The 17,587-nt window shown below is 41.4% G+C and overlaps 1 protein-coding gene across 2 annotated transcripts; it reads right to left on the bottom strand.

The window, feature by feature from the left end:
- Positions 1-239: 239 nt before the first annotated feature.
- Positions 240-13,310, bottom strand: myzap (myocardial zonula adherens protein). 2 transcript variants are annotated; one of them, XM_085401627.1, is made up of 14 exons: positions 12,857-13,310; positions 12,020-12,100; positions 8,684-8,776; positions 7,539-7,700; positions 7,331-7,423; positions 7,104-7,217; positions 6,847-6,999; positions 6,062-6,187; positions 5,731-5,859; positions 4,994-5,088; positions 4,297-4,402; positions 3,788-3,871; positions 3,440-3,546; positions 240-3,351 (listed from the first exon to the last, which is right to left on the bottom strand). In XM_085401627.1, exons 1-14 carry the CDS (start codon positions 12,929-12,931, stop codon positions 2,751-2,753), a joined length of 2,019 nt encoding a protein of 672 aa, XP_085257753.1. In that variant the 5' UTR covers positions 12,932-13,310; the 3' UTR covers positions 240-2,750. The 2 variants fall into 2 exon arrangements, with proteins under 2 accessions (XP_085257753.1, XP_085257761.1); XM_085401635.1 differs by having other exon boundaries at positions 3,440-3,501; positions 12,857-13,309.
- Positions 13,311-17,587: the final 4,277 nt, after the last annotated feature.

Below are 17,587 nucleotides of genomic sequence, written 5' to 3'. Positions count from 1 at the left end.
GCAGCTCCTTCAGTGGGAGACTGCGGCACCCACGGTGTGGGACGGAGAGATTTCGCAGGTCTTTCCTCCCCACTGCTGTCAGACTCCATAATAAAGACTTTAACTGAACAAGCACACACATCCATACATGTGCAATAACACTAAGTGCAATAATCTTTTCTGGCATCGTTGTATTTTTACTCAGTTGTATATGGCATTCGTATTCTATTTTTATCTTATTGTATATTTTTATTCTATTTTATTCTACTGTATATAGTATATTATTTTATTCTATTCTGTACAGCTGTGTACTGTATTTATTCTTATTGTATTCTAATTTTTGCGTCATAACTTTTGCACTGTCCACTTCCTGCTGTGACAAAACAAATTTCCCACGTGTGGGACTAATAAAGGTTATCTTATCTTATCTTATCTTATCTTAAAACACAAAACCTCTTTCTTGTAAGCGCAGCCATCTTGTGACACATTCAGGATCATTTGCACAGTCTTTATTATCCAAACAGATGCTGGCCTCTCATCATTAATCGTAGTATTATATGTATCAACGAGGAAAAGGCACATCATAAAACTATTTCAAACACAGCTGTGGCAGTACAGACAACACCTGGATAACACTTGTGCCAGTGGCTCAGGAACGGCAGTCACCTCATTAAAGTTAATATCGTTAATAACAGATTTCTCAAGAATTTACCATGTCCTATTTTACCACATTACCCTGCTTCCAATTAAAATAGCTTTCCTTTCACCACCAGGATCACAGAGTAGGCTGTCACAAAGGCACAAAGCATGGTAATAAATATTATATTATTGACAGTAACAAAATATCATATGTTTAATTTGTACAGACCACATATAAAATGATAGGAAAATACACGCAATAACCATATCGACCTTCATATAGGACTGAACGCTCATAGCTCAGTGAGCAACATGAATAGAATAGATTCACTGTAAACAAAAGAAATATATTCCATATTATATCAGTTAGAAAAATATTTTTTACATAGCATCACATCATTTACATCCTACATCAAGCTACTTTTATCATTATTAGAGCTATGTGCAAACATGGGACAGAAACCCACATAAGACTTTTTTTGCTTCACTGGCCAAAAATCATTATCTCCGACATAAATGAGTGAGATATTACTGACATGGATGTGCCAGCTTTAAAATGATTTAAAACTGATTCTTGTGTTAGTACATTTTTAAAAGAATATTTGTAAAAATAAATAAAAATTGACCAAAGACAATAGAAGTTTAAGGGAAAAAATTCCACTCTTTGGTCTAGTTAATATTAACAGCTCTGACTGCATAAGTAACCCTCTTACTTTCACTATATGGACAAAAATATTAGACAATTCTTATTAATACTAGAATTCAGTTGTATAAAGTCAAATGCCTGGCCAGGCAGTCTGTATTTACAAAGAATTGGTTGTTCCAAAAAGCACACTTTAATGCTCCCGTTGCATGGGTTTACATGGCAGAGCAGCTCCTGCAGGTGTGCTGTGTGTTGTGTTGTGTCTGATATCCCAGTGTTGGTGTTGTCCCTGCATTATCATAATAATCTTGGTCCAGGATCAACATTGCAACTGACCATTCACTTTGTTGATAAAAGAGGAGGGGGGGATTCTTTTGTTTATATAAAACGTTGTGTGTTTTATTAACTATATTCTTTATAAAGTTATGCAATGTAATAAATATATTATCAAGTTAGGTTGGCTGTTATCCAACTGGCATTATCAAGTTAGGTTGGCTAATGCCGTTTAGCATTAGCTTAGAATGTGGCTAAATTCTAAGCTAATGCTTGGCTCACTGAATGCTCCAACGTCATTGGTCAGGTGTAATGTTGATGCTGGATCAACATTATTATGATGATAACAACATCAACACGGGGATATCAGACCGTGAGTAATGTGCAGCTAGGTCGGTAGTTCTGTCCACGTAGTTTATTTACATATTATTATTTTGCATATGTATTCTGAGTCAGCGGTATTCTTGAAGCACACTAGCTGATGTTTTAATGGCTAACCTGACTTTACATCACCACTTTTTCACTTTCAATCCTAAAGTTAACGTTACTCTATGTTATATACCAACACAGAGTATGTTATCATATTACATTATTAAAACTTGTTTTTAAGACTGTTATTTTTTACAATTTGCTGTGAACAATTTGACAATTTTATGGTCCATATAGTACGTAAATGTTAAGCTCAAGTAAGAGAATAATAAAGGATGTTACTACTGCACTACTCCAACCAGTTTTTTAATACGCTTGTCTCTTTCCCAGCATACGCAGACTGAGTTAGAGGATACTATTATTTAGCTTTACCTACATATTTACTGTTGACATACAGGTTAGCTCTGTACTTAGCACTGATACAAAAAGAGAGAGGAAACACAAAATAAAATCCAACTGTCAACAGGTTTAAAGAAAAGTAATTAAACTGTTCACTCATGTTGTCATCCACATGGAAACTAAGCTATCATCTGACAGGGAATCTGGATCAAACTAGTTTGTAACTGGGGACAATGACTTCCGTGAGTTTCTTTTAATTTCCAGTTTTTTTTTTCACTCCCAGTTTGATAAAATGTTATTTTTGATTTTGTTGCTTATGAAAAGAAGTTTGTGCGTTACTTGTTAACCCTGTTTTCAGTAATTATACTAAGTTAAATGGCTTCATAGCTTCATTGACTCTCCTTATTTAAGTCTTGGCTCATGCATTTTCCAGGACTGCTACTTAACTTTAATCTATGTTTATCTTTGCTGTCATTTCCATAAGTTTCATGAACGGCGTATAAACTCGCACTCCTGATCGTGGTTGAGAAGAGGGCGGGGATGAAGTGGACTCTTCTTGTATGGAGGGTGTGCCTCTGCTTGTTTGTGCGTCCAATTCGTCTTCTCCAGGCTGGACCGGACTGACACCAGCTTCAGACTCAGATGGGTGGATGTAGGAGAATGTCCCATGCTCCTGTGAGGGTCTGGAATCCAGGAAGCGGCTGTACTGGACAGGAGTGTACCTTAGTAAACTTGAATGTAGCCTGCTGGGGGGAGGGTTATTAAGCTTAAACGTCCTTGGCTGAGTGGGCAGTGTTAGAGAGATCGATGGATGTTGAATGGGAGGTGATGATGAGGGTTGTGCCAGGGATGAGGGCGCTATGGAGGAAGGGCTTGGTCTAAGTGATAGAGGATGAGTGGGTGACAAAGGCTGTGTCGGTGACAGTGGTTCGGTGGGTGATGGGAGTTTCACAGGTGATAGAGGATGATCAGGTGATGGGGGTTGGATGGGAAAGAGATGAGTTGGTTCACACTGAACAGGTTCAACATCATACCTCTGTGTTTCATGTCTGCAGAAGCACAGTCAGAAACCAGAGTGAGAAAACACCTCCTAATCAAGAAAACACAACCCAATGCTACTTAGTATCACAATCCTACCTGGGGAGCAGATCACAGCCTACTCCTTTCTCTCTGGTTTCCAAAACCTCTCGCGTCTTATTCTGTGTGGACATAAAATACTTGAGCTTGTCTTCTAATTCATTATTCTAGGAAAAGGAAAACAGGAAACAAGAAATATCAGGTCAGTTACATGCAAAAGACTATCGTCACTTTGCATGAAAAAAATGACCTGACGCTTGCAGCAACAAGCAGTAGAGGGGGATTAACACAGTTATTCAGTTATTCAGTGGTCAGAAGCCCATGTGATCATCTGAAGCCATGAAGCAGATTATCACACCCCACCACCAGTTATTAAAACACACAGAAAGCACACCAGTCTCATCCTACCTCACACTCCACTATTGCAATCCTGTCCAGAAGCTCAGAGATGAACATGTCCTTCTGAGCAACTTGAGCTCGCAGAGATTCGACCTTCACAAATTCAAAAAGATAAGCATTTTAAAAACATTATATAATTTACAGGGAAAACAGAAATGGAAAATCCAGTTCACAGCAAACTTAACTAGAGTCGTTATCTAATCTCGGTTTTTCCATACATAGAAATGAAGGCAATGAATAACTGAAATACTTCAGTGAAGACAAATAATGCCCCTTTATCTCCAACCCCTTCCCATCAAAATTATGAACATGAATTCACCTCGTTAGCATGACGTCCCGCCCTTTATTGACTCTGTGTGCAGTGAAGTTCTCCGTTCCTTGTGTGCATTGATATTGATCCATGGTTTTAATGGTAAACAGGCTACTTGTGTAAATGTATGAGACACTCCCACTATCAAAACAGTGGAACAGAGGAGTTGAATCCATGGTCTACATACAGATAAATAAATCCTACTCACCTCCTCAATCATTCCTTTGACCTTCCTCTGTTGACAGAACACCATGTCGTTCAAGTGTTTGATCCTCTCGCGGAGATCACCTGCTTCACCTTCCAGCTCTTTGGACCTAAAAAACAACCACGATGTAGTCCCACATATGAAGGAAATACGACTCTAGCACCCTGATTCATTTGCAAACATCTAGGTAATTAATCTGCCTGCAATGCTATAAACATCCTGCTCCAAAGTGCATCTTGCTCAACTGGTTTAAAGGGCCAAGCGTAAGCCGCTCTGCTTCAGGCTTCAAGAAAAAGTGTTATGAAGGTTCTTAGCTGACTTGAAAAAACCTTTCAGGTCTGCACTTTAGGTAAACGTACGAAAGAATTTTAAGCTGAACTTTTACACAAAAACTAACATGTTTTTTTTTTTTTTAATTAATATCCCATCCTATTCAATTATTTCTCAGTATTATTGTTGGATGTGCTGTCTGAGGTGGGGTTTATCATGCATCCTGTGTGTTTGCAGCTCCTTGTTTAAGATCTCTGCACCAAGAATGAAAGTTTATCCTTGATGTTTGAGAAAACAAACCAAAGACAAAGAACTTCCTCACATCTAATGCAGTCTTGGCGAAGTTTTATCCACTTTTAGAGAAAGGGCTGTAATAGAGCCTTCAGATTCACGCGCAGCTTAAATTTTCTATCTGGACTTTAATTTGTACCTTTTGGCTACAGTTTCGTCAGTTCTGTCCGTCACCTCCATCAGGCGTAGGCGCTGTTCGCAGTCCTTCAGCTGCTCTTCCAGTTGGCTCTTCTCCTGTGGAAATCACAACATTTTATCTGTTTTCCTATGGCTGAATGAAAATCCTAATACTCAAAAGTTTGAGTCTTTTTGGGAAGTAAAATCACTGACATCGGTCGTCTCCTTAGATTACAGGGTCCTGATGGGGAACTTTGGCACGTAACATCCACCTGAAAAGATTCTCCTGGCAGGAAAACACTCCAAACTCCAACAATCCCTATCAGTTTGATCATCAACTAAAGCAAGGCAGCAATCCCAATCCATGGAGGCCCCACCCCACAGTCCACAGGAGTCAAAGGATTGACTGCTGGCGCCCCCAGTGGTCCCGTGCCCAACCAGTTTGAACTGTAGGGAAACCTCGGTATCAGGCATGTGGTTTTAAAGTAGTGGGTCCTAGGTGTTTTTGCAGCTGGCCAAGTGTTATGTTGTTTGCAGTAAACATGGACTGAACTCCACTACGTGCACATGTATACGGTCATAACCTTTTACAGAAGGTTGCTTTTGTACATTTAAGAAGTATCATCTTCATCGTTTCCTAAACATTTGACTGATATATGACAGATCCCTCAAAGTATTGTGTAATTTTTGTTTTACACAATTTTGTTCAAGGGTCAAGGGAACAGGAAGACATATACATACGTTACATTTTTGACTTACTTTTCCCATGCAGTCCAGGAGACGCTCCACTTCCATGATCCTCTGGTCCCTCTCTGCAATCTTGGCTTCTGCGATTTTGATGTTTCTCTCCGCTTCCTCCAGTCGTCTGATGTACTCATCGAGTTGGGCCTGTGCAAACAGAAATATGTCTGCCACTCTTCTCTCAGCTTAGGCTTGCCTCATTGTCAAGAATTTTGTAACTTTTTTATTTGTAAATTGTGTACAGTTATTTCCTTAGGTAATCTACGTCAATAGGTTTGGTTTCTGCTGTCAAAATAAAAACAAAAACAAAGTGTGATGTATGTATGAATAAGGACCAAAGAATGCAGACCTGTAGGTTTTCAATCTCCTCCCTGTGCCTGCGTTGTTCTTCCAGCAGCTTTTCCTCATACTCTTTCTCTAGCTTTTCCGAGAGCTCCTTTAGCGCCTTATCGTTGGCCTCCCGTGAAGACTCCGCCTGGACAGTCCACAGCATAGCAAAAATTAGCACTTTGCTCAGCTGATTAGGCCACATTCTGCTCAGGGTAGAAGATGCAGATGCAGCTGATGTGTTTCTGTTCCGCAGCAATATGATATGTTAACAGAGCTGCTCGATAAAAGTTTGCTGTGTCTCAGATCACACAGTGATTTGAAAGCTGGACTCTCTGCTTTCTAATGTAAATTAAAACTTTAAAAAAAAAAATAGGACGGGAGATGGTTTCTCAAAACTTCAGGAACTGTGATGATGATCGGTAAAGCTGGATTTTAATGTTACCTGCTGCAGAGATAGAAAAATGTTCTTTCATTTATTGATTTATTCACTGTTGGTAGGGGTCATGAAGTCCTAAACGTCCTGTCCTTCCATCACTCTTACTGACTCATCAGACCACTTTGTTACAGGACAGCTGAGCACTTCACTGTCCCTTTAAACATACACAAAGTAGCACTTGCACAAAACTTGAGGGAAAATTTTGAATTCCACCCATTTATTTTGGCCATGCTGACATCTCGGTCTCGTGGCCTTGTGGCATTAGAAGCAGCCACTTCCACTGTAAAGTTTTGGGGGTTTTTTTCATCTGTGGACACACGTGGATTCATGTTCATTCCCACAGAAAGAGTTTGTGTTTGCGGGACTACCTGAAGCCTGAGAGTTTGGTTTTCAGCCTGTACTGCAGCCAGCTCACGCTCCTTGTCTCTGAGCTGTTGTTGTGTTTTCTCATAGGTGCTCCGCAAACTTTTCACATCGTCTCTCGAGCTCACTCTCTTCTGACAGTCGTCCAGAAGGGATTTCTGCAAAGGGAACTTATTTTAGCCAGTGAAGACTTTTTGTAACAGCCGGAGTAAAAAAAGAAAAGAAAATGTCTTCGGAGTGTTTGGTGACTTTGATTTGTTACCTGCAAGGTGAGGTTAGCAGATATGAGGGAACTGTTCATCTGATCAAAGTTCTCCATGGCTGCCGTGCGGATCTTAACCTCTGACTCTAGACTCCTCTTGTGTGCATTGGCAGCCTGCAGAAACACGTGGCACACAGCTTTTTTCAGATTTATGCACAGCTTTACAGGTCAGAGTTTGATGAGGAATGTCAGTGCATCCGGTCACATGGTGTTGTCATAATCTTTACCCTGAGTTCCTGCGAAAGCTTCTGCATTGATTGCTGCATTCCTCCAAACTGTCCGTACATCCGCTCTCTAACCTTTTCAAGAGAATCTCTCACCTGCAAACAGAAACCAGGAAAACACAGATATCATCTAAACAGAAACCCACTCTGCCTTGTATGGATGATGTGATGGCAAAAGAATGATTGGCCTGAAGGCTCAGTCTTTCCTCACCTCCCTGATGTATCTCATCTCATCCTGTAGGTGACTGGTTGTCCACTCGCGTGCCAGCACCTCCTGTCTATCTGAGCCTGTCCTCTGCACTACACCATACACTTTGGGCCCATGATGCTGCAGCGAGGTCTCTGGCACCCCATTGGTCATGTCTCCGAGGTGCTGAGGGAGACAGGATTGTGCCGGTCAGGTTTCTGTAGCTACCTACCGCTGAGGCAGGCTTATGCTGGCATGGTGTCTCTGTGTTTGTGTGCACACTTACAGATGCACTGCATGAGTCTGCATGTACATGCACATGCATACATATGTGCAAGTGATCAAGTATTTCAGCGCCCACGCTGCTGTGCAGTGGAAATAGGAAGTTGGCAATGTGCAGCTAAAAAATGGTGCAGAGTGCATCGAAGGTGTCGTGTTTCTGCAACCCAGGACATGAGCTGCTGCCTATTTCTGTCTATTGTGCCTCTAACAGCCAATGAAAACAGATGCACACCAGCACAGGAGCAGTGTGGCCCAATGCAATGACTAAATAATACACAGCAAAAGTCCTGGGCACAAATAAAAACAACTTTAGCTCAGAGACTACATTTTAATCAGTATTTCAGCTGTAATTCAAGAGCAAGGTGCTTTACTTGATAAAGAGAAATACAGCTAACACTTTTGTTCATTATCAATTGGTCTTCCTTGATAACTTTTATTTATAAAGTGCTTCACAGTGTACATGCGCCAAAATAGAAACACACTGTCGAGCATGCGGTCATATATCCTTATATACACACATTTGGTGTAAAATGATGAAGAGCTGTAAACAGACTCTGCAGGGATTTTTCTTCTGCTTCAAATGTAACTTAAGCAGTCAGTTATTCTAATTGAATTGAATGTTAATTGAATATCTAAGTAAGTCAAGTTTAAATTTTGCATGATCCAGCTCATTTTATTAGCTTTGCCATAGTTTATCACTTGAAACAAATAAAAACAAATAGAAACACTTTGAACACGCCTGCTGTCTTTAAACTGTGATGGTCACAGCATTTGCCACGGTCACCTGTGAGCCTCTGTTCATGCTGAATGTGTGAATACAATATTAATGACAGCCTCACGGTGCATGCGCAGGGCACACTCAATGAAGCAGTGGCTGCTTTGTCTACCTGCTGAGGTGACTCCTGGCCAGGTGGACTCTCTCTTTGGATGAGCCCGTTCTTCCTCTTCCACATCCCATTGACATCTTTTTCATTTTCAGTCTGCAAAATAAAACAAAAACAGGTCAAGAACACTGATGTGGATGGCTTCCATTCAACCATCCTTCCATTGATTCTTCCATTCTCTTGACAGCATATCCAAGCAGGGAGCCTGCTCTTAGGTTCATTGCTAATTCTAACATCCACGTCTTTAGTACAAACAAAGCACTCAGTCAAACTCCACGCAGGCACAGGTTCAACATTCAAACACTACACTGCAGGTTCAACCCCATAACTTCATGTTGTGAGGCTATAGTGCTGACCACTGAACCACCATGCCACCCATGATTCGTGTAAAACAAAACATTTTCAATTAAGCTTTATCATTTCTGTATATATTCTACAGCACGCCTTATGTGAGCCTAAAGTGCAGGATTCTAAACAAAAATGCAAGTAAACACGCTCTTGAAGTATTTATTTAACTGTATGTGAATATTATATAGTTTCTATAGATCTATAGATAGATCTAGAGATAGACAGATTCTGATATCTTTTAGATGTCTCTACACAAAGAAGTCATTCATTGAGGACTACTACTCAGAAAAAGAGGCATCAGTGTCCACATCTCACAGAGATACGAGCGAGGAGGAACAAAGACGCCAGTGTGGTCTCGTGGACAGAGCCCAGCCTCACATTTCTGCACCACTCAATCTACAGAGGACCTGCTGTTGAGAAATGGAAAAGGCCTGCTAATAGGCGGGAGGATGTGGATTCCAGCAGATGGGAGGGAAGCACAGCCATCTTTATCAGTTCGCTTCACGAAGCCCTGCGTGCTGCCCATTCAGCTTTGAACTTTACAATGTTTGACCACATGCTGGTCCGTGTTTACCTGCCCTTTGTCAGTTTTGTGGGAGAAGCACTCTGGCTTACTTTTCCTCTGTTGCTTGAGGAGCTTGAGCTGTTCACAAATGTTAAAAAAAATGCTCGGAGACAGCTCGGTAAAATAATCTTGCATCAGTGCATTGTCATCTAACACTGTCATTTGTTTGTATGAACTCACTCCTCTATCATATGACTGCACCGTCTGACCTGATTAGCTCCTTATTTGTCACACAAGCACGGAGGATGCTCACTGTAGCTCACTGGGCTGAACCGTGTTCACTTTACGGCTGTTACGGAGATGAAATCCAATGCTGGCGGTATAGAAACATCGTCTGGTAACAGTTCTCTGTTTACTTCCTCTGCGTGTGTCATGATTCACATGTGCTACATATCATCTAGGCCGCAGTCGCCGGTTGGATATAATCCACGATGTCTCGAGTTGCAGGACACGCCCTTTCTAACTTCACAGCGAAGAACCAGCATTCCTCTTGAAACACGGTATCGCTGGATATCTCTGAGAAAAGATATTTTGGTCATTTCCTTCCTCGTTGATTAACTGGATGCAGTCCCCATTACCACATTCCTGCTGACCTTCATTTGACCTTCCATGGTGATGACATCTAAGATCTAAGATAGTGTAACTAGAGCGAATAGTTATCTGAAAAACAAGCATCAGTACCCAGTGTAAACACGTGCAGGTATTTTGCAACAACACAGTAATTACAGCAGCGCCTGCAGAGACCTTAAAGCGCCACACTGAAAACATGATGAACAGATGAACTAGGCACAAGTTTTAACCTCTTGAACCTCTAACTGGCTCCAGCCTGATGTTTTCTACTCTGTGCTGCAGTTCCACGTACACTTTAAGCTTCAGTTTGCTGTTGAACTTCAGTGAAACTGAGGCTGATGACTTCATGGTGATTAGGGTTCAGGAATGATAAGACTGCTTTCAGACTTGCAGCAGTCACTGGCGACATGTTGTCTAATACTTTCTGATAGGAAAACTTTTTTCACATGATACAAGAAAACAGGAGTGGTAGTGTGGAGTAAAGTGGTATCTTTATGATAGCTTTATGATGATTGTGAAATACCTCACTGTAAAGAAAATCTGCATCTGGATTGGTCTCAGAAATCCAGTTTGTGTTGCCATGAATCCCACCCAGCAGCGGTGATGTTACTCTGTTACTCAGCTGTTTTTATTTTTAAAAACACCCTTCTCTTCACTCGTTACATCGCTTGTTGCCATTTTCATCTCACAGACAGATGCTGACGCTGTTGCTGGAGTCACCGATGTCTGTTCTGGGACAAACCGGCTGCCACTCGCAGAGGGCACAAATCTGCATCCTTCCCAAACACTAAAGTGCACATCAGCTCTAAACACGTGCGCTTCCCTCCACTCTGTGTTCACACTTCATCAGACTGTCCTTTGTCATCAGTTCCTATAGTCGCAGTCACACCCTCCCAAAGGCAGCCACATTCAGAGATTACTTCAGTGTGCTATCGGTGGAAAGAGTGGACATGTTGTACAAGGTTAATTCAAAACTAGCCATCATGTTTCTGGATCCTGCACACCGCACAGTCATACAAGGAAAAACCTCTCCTCAGAGATTAAACCTAACCCAAGCATTGCACTCAGTTCTCGCACTTTCACTCTGAAACTTTGGCATCAGCCTCCGATCACAAACAAAGACCGGGGCAGAGCCACCAACAGCAAACACCCACGCAGCCTGCGGCGTCGACTCAGCCATAATTCACAGGATCACAGAGCATACCAGCAAATATTAAACGTGACTAAGAGTAATTCTACACCTCGGTAGGCAAATATTAATTTCTCATGAGCTCTGTTTGTTTTAGTTACCGTCCTTTGGAGTTAATACTGTTAATACTTATTAGCATTTTCTGTTCTGTGGAAGAGTGTTAGAGCACAGATGGAGCAGAGCTTTGAAGTAAATGTAAAACAGCTGTGTGTGCATTATCTCACACACACACACACACACACACACACACACACACACACACGCCCTCCTGTCATGATTGCATAACTGGACCAGATGATAAAAAGCACATAAATCTCAGCTTTTCCACCATCTTTCTTTTAATGGTTTATAAGATGAATTAAGGTGTGTGTGGGAGGGGTTTCTGTTTGGTTTTTATTGGTGCTTTTACTCCCACACGTCACTATTTCTGATCAGCAGTGTCAAACTGAGTCGAGTGTGATGACGTTTCCTCTTTAACTCATTCACTGCCATTGACGTCTATAGCCGTCAATTGCAGTGCATGAGTCAATGGGTTTAACTCATTCACTGCCAATGGCTGGCAGTGAATGAGTTAATGTAACTTTACGTATTGTACCGTATGGATTTGAAGCCGGTTCTGGCCGGAGTAACAGGGTGGAGGTAACACCGAGGGAGACGCAAAACTTACAGTGTCTGACTTTTCAGTTTTTGGCTCCTTGTTTCCATTTTCTCCGGGATACAGAGTCAGTCTCAGGCGTCTGATTCTCCTCTGGAAAACAAAACAAACACACACAGACAAAAAAGGCAAATGTTTGAATTTAGGGGAATTTACAGATGGTCATCATGAAGAAAAATAAAATTCAGATCTAAATATCTCTGATATTGTGGAAAAGCTTGAACTGTCAACTAAAAAATTCTGTGAGCTTATTCACATACAGCAGCAACAGGGCACCAAACAAAGTTTATGTAAATGCAAAACAGAGTAAACAGAGTAAAATGTTAAAAAGTAAAACAGATACATGGAAAGTGGGAACTCTGTTTGATTTTTTACTATTTTGAGGTTTTTCATAAGAAATTTAGTACAAAGAAAAAAACCGAACTCTTCAGCAGACCCTACAAGCGTGCTTCACCAAATATTACGGTACGTGTTGACCTGCATGAGGCGACCATGGGAATAAAATAAAACGTGGGGCAAGTACAAAGGCCTGTTTTATCAGAGAGCTGTTCAAATAAACATGACAGCTCTGCCTCCTGCACGCTCAGCTCCCATTACACACTCGTGTAAGTGAACAGAGCCACACATCCTACAACAGAGTCAGAAAACGTTAGAGAGAGAGAAAATGGATCTCTTTGCTTACAGACAGGAAAACAAGTGTCGGCAGAGTTAAAAGCAACAGCCGACAAACAGAAGAGGGGAGGAAAAAACACTGGACAGGACAAAACACAGAGAGAAGAGGAGAGCAGAGAGAAATGGGGGGAAAGACAGAGAGATCTTCAGTGTTCTCGCTTCTCTCGAGCTTCTTACCTCCCTTAAAGCCTCTGGAGAGTCCTCTGTTGTGGTGGTGGTGGAAACAGTTGGTCTTGAACCGTAGCGAAGCATGTCTCCTCTAATGTCCACTCCTGGCTTCTCTTCCTCTCCCTCTCTGGCTGTCCTCCCACCCTTCCTCTCACTCTCCTTCCTGAGTTCTGCTCAGATTCTCAGAGCGACCATTCGCCCCCGGCCCCAGCCTGGGAACAGGAGGGAAATTCCACTCTAAGTCTGCTTCTGCTGCTGCGTCTGCAGTGGGTATCCTCAGGGCTGCGAGGTTCCCCCTCAGTCAGTGAAATGAACAGGTGCAAACCAGCTCTCAGCAGCACAAACACAACAATGTCATTGTCCTAATTCCAGCCAGACTGCTCCTAAAGCCACCTGACTGACAGGCTTGTCAGTCACTCAGCAATCCTCTCTGCACTGACTACGTCTCTCTGCACTCCCATCAGACCTGTCGGGCCACATTTCACCTGCTTCGCTCTTTTGCGCCTCCTGGCCCTGAGAGCAGGACTTTCACAGGCAGGGCGGGTCCTTTTACTCGGGCTGGGACAGGTGGAGTGCGCCTTATCAAAGGGAGTGGCTAATAAGAGGAGCCCACTGTTCACATGAAGCAGTGAGACAATAACTGCCTGCCAGGCCTGTTATACATACAGGAGTTATTAGACTTAAAACACATTTAGATAGAGGTTTTGCTTTGTGAGAAGAAGAAAAAAAACACATTGAGTGGCAGAGGTAGGGTTTTTTTTTTAAAGACTTAAAATAAATAATTTTCATTGAGATGGAATCTGATTTCTCCCTCTTATTCACTCGCTCTCATTATTTGCTCTCGCAGGTAGGACAGCCGCATTATGGGGGCTCTTATATAATAACCTTTAAAAATTAAGGGTCTTCATCTGATTGAAACCTTTACATAAACTAAGAGAGTTATTCTTTTTTAAATTTGCTAATAAAAGTCCATAATATAACTTAAATTGGAGGTTATATGTAGGAAGACAGGCCATAGAATAAAAAGACAAAAAACAAAAGCTCATAGACTTCCATGTCTGAATGGACAGTATGTCATGCCCTGTGATTTCAAAGGTCTGTTTATATCAGAGTTTATTAGTTTCCTCAGTTCTTTCTCCTACTTTCCTTCTGTGTCTGTTTCCTGTATCGAGTTTTCCTGTATTGAGTTTCCCGCTTTAGTCATTGTTACTTTCTTCCTGTTTTACTTTGCTACTTAGTTGTCCTCTGTCTTGTGTTCAGTCTTACTTCCTCCTCTGTGATTGTGCTGATTGTGTCCACCTGTGTCTTGTTTCCTCCCAGCTGTGTCTCTGGTCAGTGTGTGAGTATAAATAACGCTGTCTTACCTTTGTCCTCTGTTACAGTGTTTGCTTACTCTTAGCACGCTTCCTTCTGTCCCCCCCTGCTGGATTTAGATGAATTTGTTTATGGACTTTGTTATTTGAATTTTATGCACCAATGAAGGGGCGCTTTTTGTTTGTTTCACCTGCGTCACCTCAGTCTTCTAAACAAACCATACTTGTTCTGTTTTCAATCGTACAGTCATAAGCTTTAAGATTTAACGTGCTGACTGAGGCCTGTAGAGTCTGAGATGTAGTTTTTTTCCTTTTTTTTTCATTACATGATCTGACCTGGGGTTGAATTTGCTGGGAAGATTGTGGCATTGTGTTAACACACAGCTGAATGATACAGACCAGTAAACCGACAGAACTTGTGCTTTTATAGAGGTGCTGACTGTCACTTAATCGAGTGCTTTTCATTAGCAGCACCTGGCTGCTACTCATCCTCCTAATGAAAACAGCGAGGGTGTTGCTTTTCCACATGACTGTGAATGCCAACCAGCCAACAGAGGTGCTACACTAGATCAATTATTGATATCGTGAGAGGGATGAAAAGAAAGACCGCACTGCAAACATGATTTTTTAATGTTCTTCCTTACCACTCCATGTTTTACTTGGTTTTACACTGACATAATATGCGCTCTGCTTATGATTATTCATGCTGACAATTATCTTTGAGGACCAGAAGCCCAGTCTTCTGCACAGCCAGATCACATTCCTCTTTTGAATGGCTGCAGTCACTCCCTTTCAATAGAAACTAGAGACAAAGTCTCTGAAGAATGAGGAATCAAGTTTAAAGACTCAAGTTGCCTGGCGAGAGCTCGTTCAGCTGCACGTGGTGCTTCATCAAAGCTTTGCTGTTAGCTCACGTCAATAAATATGATGAGAAAAGCTCGCAGAATAATACGAGATGCATTTCTACTGGACTCTGTGGTTAATCGTTAACCAGACATCAAACAAATGGTGTTTCTGCAATCAGTAAGGCAGCCACTCTGTCCAAGTCCAATGTCATATGGAAGTTCTCTCTCATAATGATATTCACCTCCCGTCACAATCACAAAGTCACTCTCTGGATTAAATCCACAGTACTGGTGTCACAACATCAACCAGATTTACAGGACGAAAAAGTTTCTAAAAATACTTTCTACATAAAGAAGCAACACGAGTACATTTATAAGCAGAAAACAGAGTAATAATTCATACATGACAAATAGCAAAATAGAGTAAACAGTGTTGTTAATAATGTTAGTAAACAAAGAACACTAAATAGCGATTTTAATTCATCTTTAGCGATGCTATTAGTTATGTCATAATATTGTGACATAAACAATAACATTCTTCTTCCTAACTAATTCAAGGTCACAGACAGGTTGGAGTCTGTCGCAGGTGTCATAGGGCAAGACGTGGGGTACACCCTGCACCAGGGGTGGGCAACTCCAGGCCTCGAGGGCCGGTGTCCCTGCAGGTTTTAGATGTGTCCTTGAGCCAACACAGCTGATTTAAATGGCTAAATTAGCTCCTCAACATGTCCTGAAGTTCTCCAGAGGCCTGGTAACGAACTAATCATGTGATTCAGGTGTGTTGACCCAAGGTGAGATCTAAAACCTGCAGGACACCGGCCGTCGGGGCCTGGAATTGCCCACCCCTGCCCTGCACCCTGGACAGATCACCAGTCTATCAAAGAGTAAACACAAAGAGAGAGAGAGACACAACCTCATATTCATACCTGCAGCCAACTTAGACTCACCTGCTCCACACAACAGACCCACACTGTGGGTAGATTTAAAGAGACTGTGAAGCAACAGTGCTGACGAGTAGACCACTATACCATCCGTTAGTGTGTTTTTATTCATTTATTAATCATTCACAAATGTTACGTAAGTGTGAGTCTGTCCTCCTATCCAGAGCATCAAATACACCTTCAGTGCTCCAAGGTGGGAGCACTGACAAGTGAAAAGAAAAATAAACAGTGAGTGAAGCAGGCCACAGCCTGCAGCCTCCAGCTACACAGTCTTTTATTTATGACGCCACCACCTGATCTTCCCATTTCACGCTCTTTAAAGCAAATGTAAATGGCAATTTTAACTTTATAATAAGTATGATTGAGTTTTTAATGATTAGTAATAAGTGCATAAGGATGTTTTAGGAATGTAAAAAATATTAGCTGGAGTTTTACTTCTACCCAAAGGAAATATGGTTAAACTGGTATGTACAGGTTACAGATTAAGATTATTCAACTGATACTACCGTAGCAAGAGCACACAGAGAGCACAACTCCCTGCGGAGGGCAACAGCTGTACTAAAACTTTGTAGTTTAGTCTCTGTCCCGAATATTGTAGTGAGGTTTGGAGATGACACATAAAAAAACTGTGGGTAATATACAGTTTTACTGATTTCAAATTTGCTGTTACTTTGACCCAATTTCCACCAAAATGAAATCAGCTCAAGCTGTATCTGGTTTAAACTGTCACACAAAATTTGTGGCTGGAAAAGCAAGTTTTTGCTCAGGAAACTTTTACTTTTTCCGGTCTTTCTTTTTAATTGACGAAGGCAGAAGATCGTGGTTTTGAAGACACCAGCCAGGTGGGGCCTGTTTCTGTGCAGACTTTGCTTGTTCTCTCTGAGTACTCCAAATACTCGGGCGTCCTCCTATCGTTAACAGCTACAGGCTCCAGCCCCTCTGTAATAAACACGAGGAAATGAATGAGTGATGATGGCGGTAATTGTCAGATTTGATCAGTAATGATTACTTCTGTAAACTCCTGATCACACAGTAATGACTCAACATTAACAAAATGCTAATGTCATGTATAATACTACTACAATCCAAGCTGTTAGAATGTATTTTCTTCGACACTTTAAGTACATTTAAAAACAAACTGCATACTTGCATTTATTTATTTCCACTGCAGTAGTTTTACGTAGAGGAATGTGTATTGCTGTTGTGACTTAATTAAAGTATCTGAGCACATTCGCCACCACTAGAAGACAATGATAATTAGAGGTTCACATTAAACACAGTAATAAGGAGACTATTGTTTGCTGTTGCGTGCAGATTACAGGTGTTTGATCTTTTTGGTGTGTGGGACTGGCTGTTTGTGTGGGATTTAGCTGTTGAAACCGACAACAGTAGTTGGTGACTTCTCAGCATCCCTGCAGCAGTGAATTTCAGCTTGTAGTTGCTGCTACTGTCATGATCCCTGGTTTTGGCCCCAAAAGTTTGATCCCATAGAGTTTTGTGCATTTAGTGTAATATTCTGTCTTTAGTTCCTACTTCACGATTATTCCAGCGATGAGTTTCATCGAGATTTGGTTCATGTCTTGATTTTGATCCGACATCTCTTTTTTCATGTTTAATGTGAGTCTTCTAGTCTCTATGTTT

This window comes from Rhamphochromis longiceps, linkage group LG1, assembly GCF_057381845.1.
Source record: "Rhamphochromis longiceps isolate RC_006_pf linkage group LG1, R_longiceps_female_GT1.1, whole genome shotgun sequence".
Taxonomy (NCBI): Eukaryota; Metazoa; Chordata; class Actinopteri; order Cichliformes; family Cichlidae; genus Rhamphochromis; species Rhamphochromis longiceps.
Note: the sequence above shows the minus strand (reverse complement) of the source record. Positions and strands in the feature narration are given on the sequence as shown.

Coding starts and splice junctions, on each gene's coding strand:
- myzap (XM_085401627.1), bottom strand. CDS start 12,931: ATGCTTCGCTACGGTTCAAGACCAACTGTTTCCACCACCACCACAACA. Junction 7,424..7,538: donor AGATGAGATACATCAGGGAG/GTGAGGAAAGAC, acceptor TTCTGTTTGCAG/GTGAGAGATTCTCTTGAAAA. Junction 3,872..4,296: donor TCAAAGGAATGATTGAGGAG/GTGAGTAGGATT, acceptor GAATTTGTGAAG/GTCGAATCTCTGCGAGCTCA.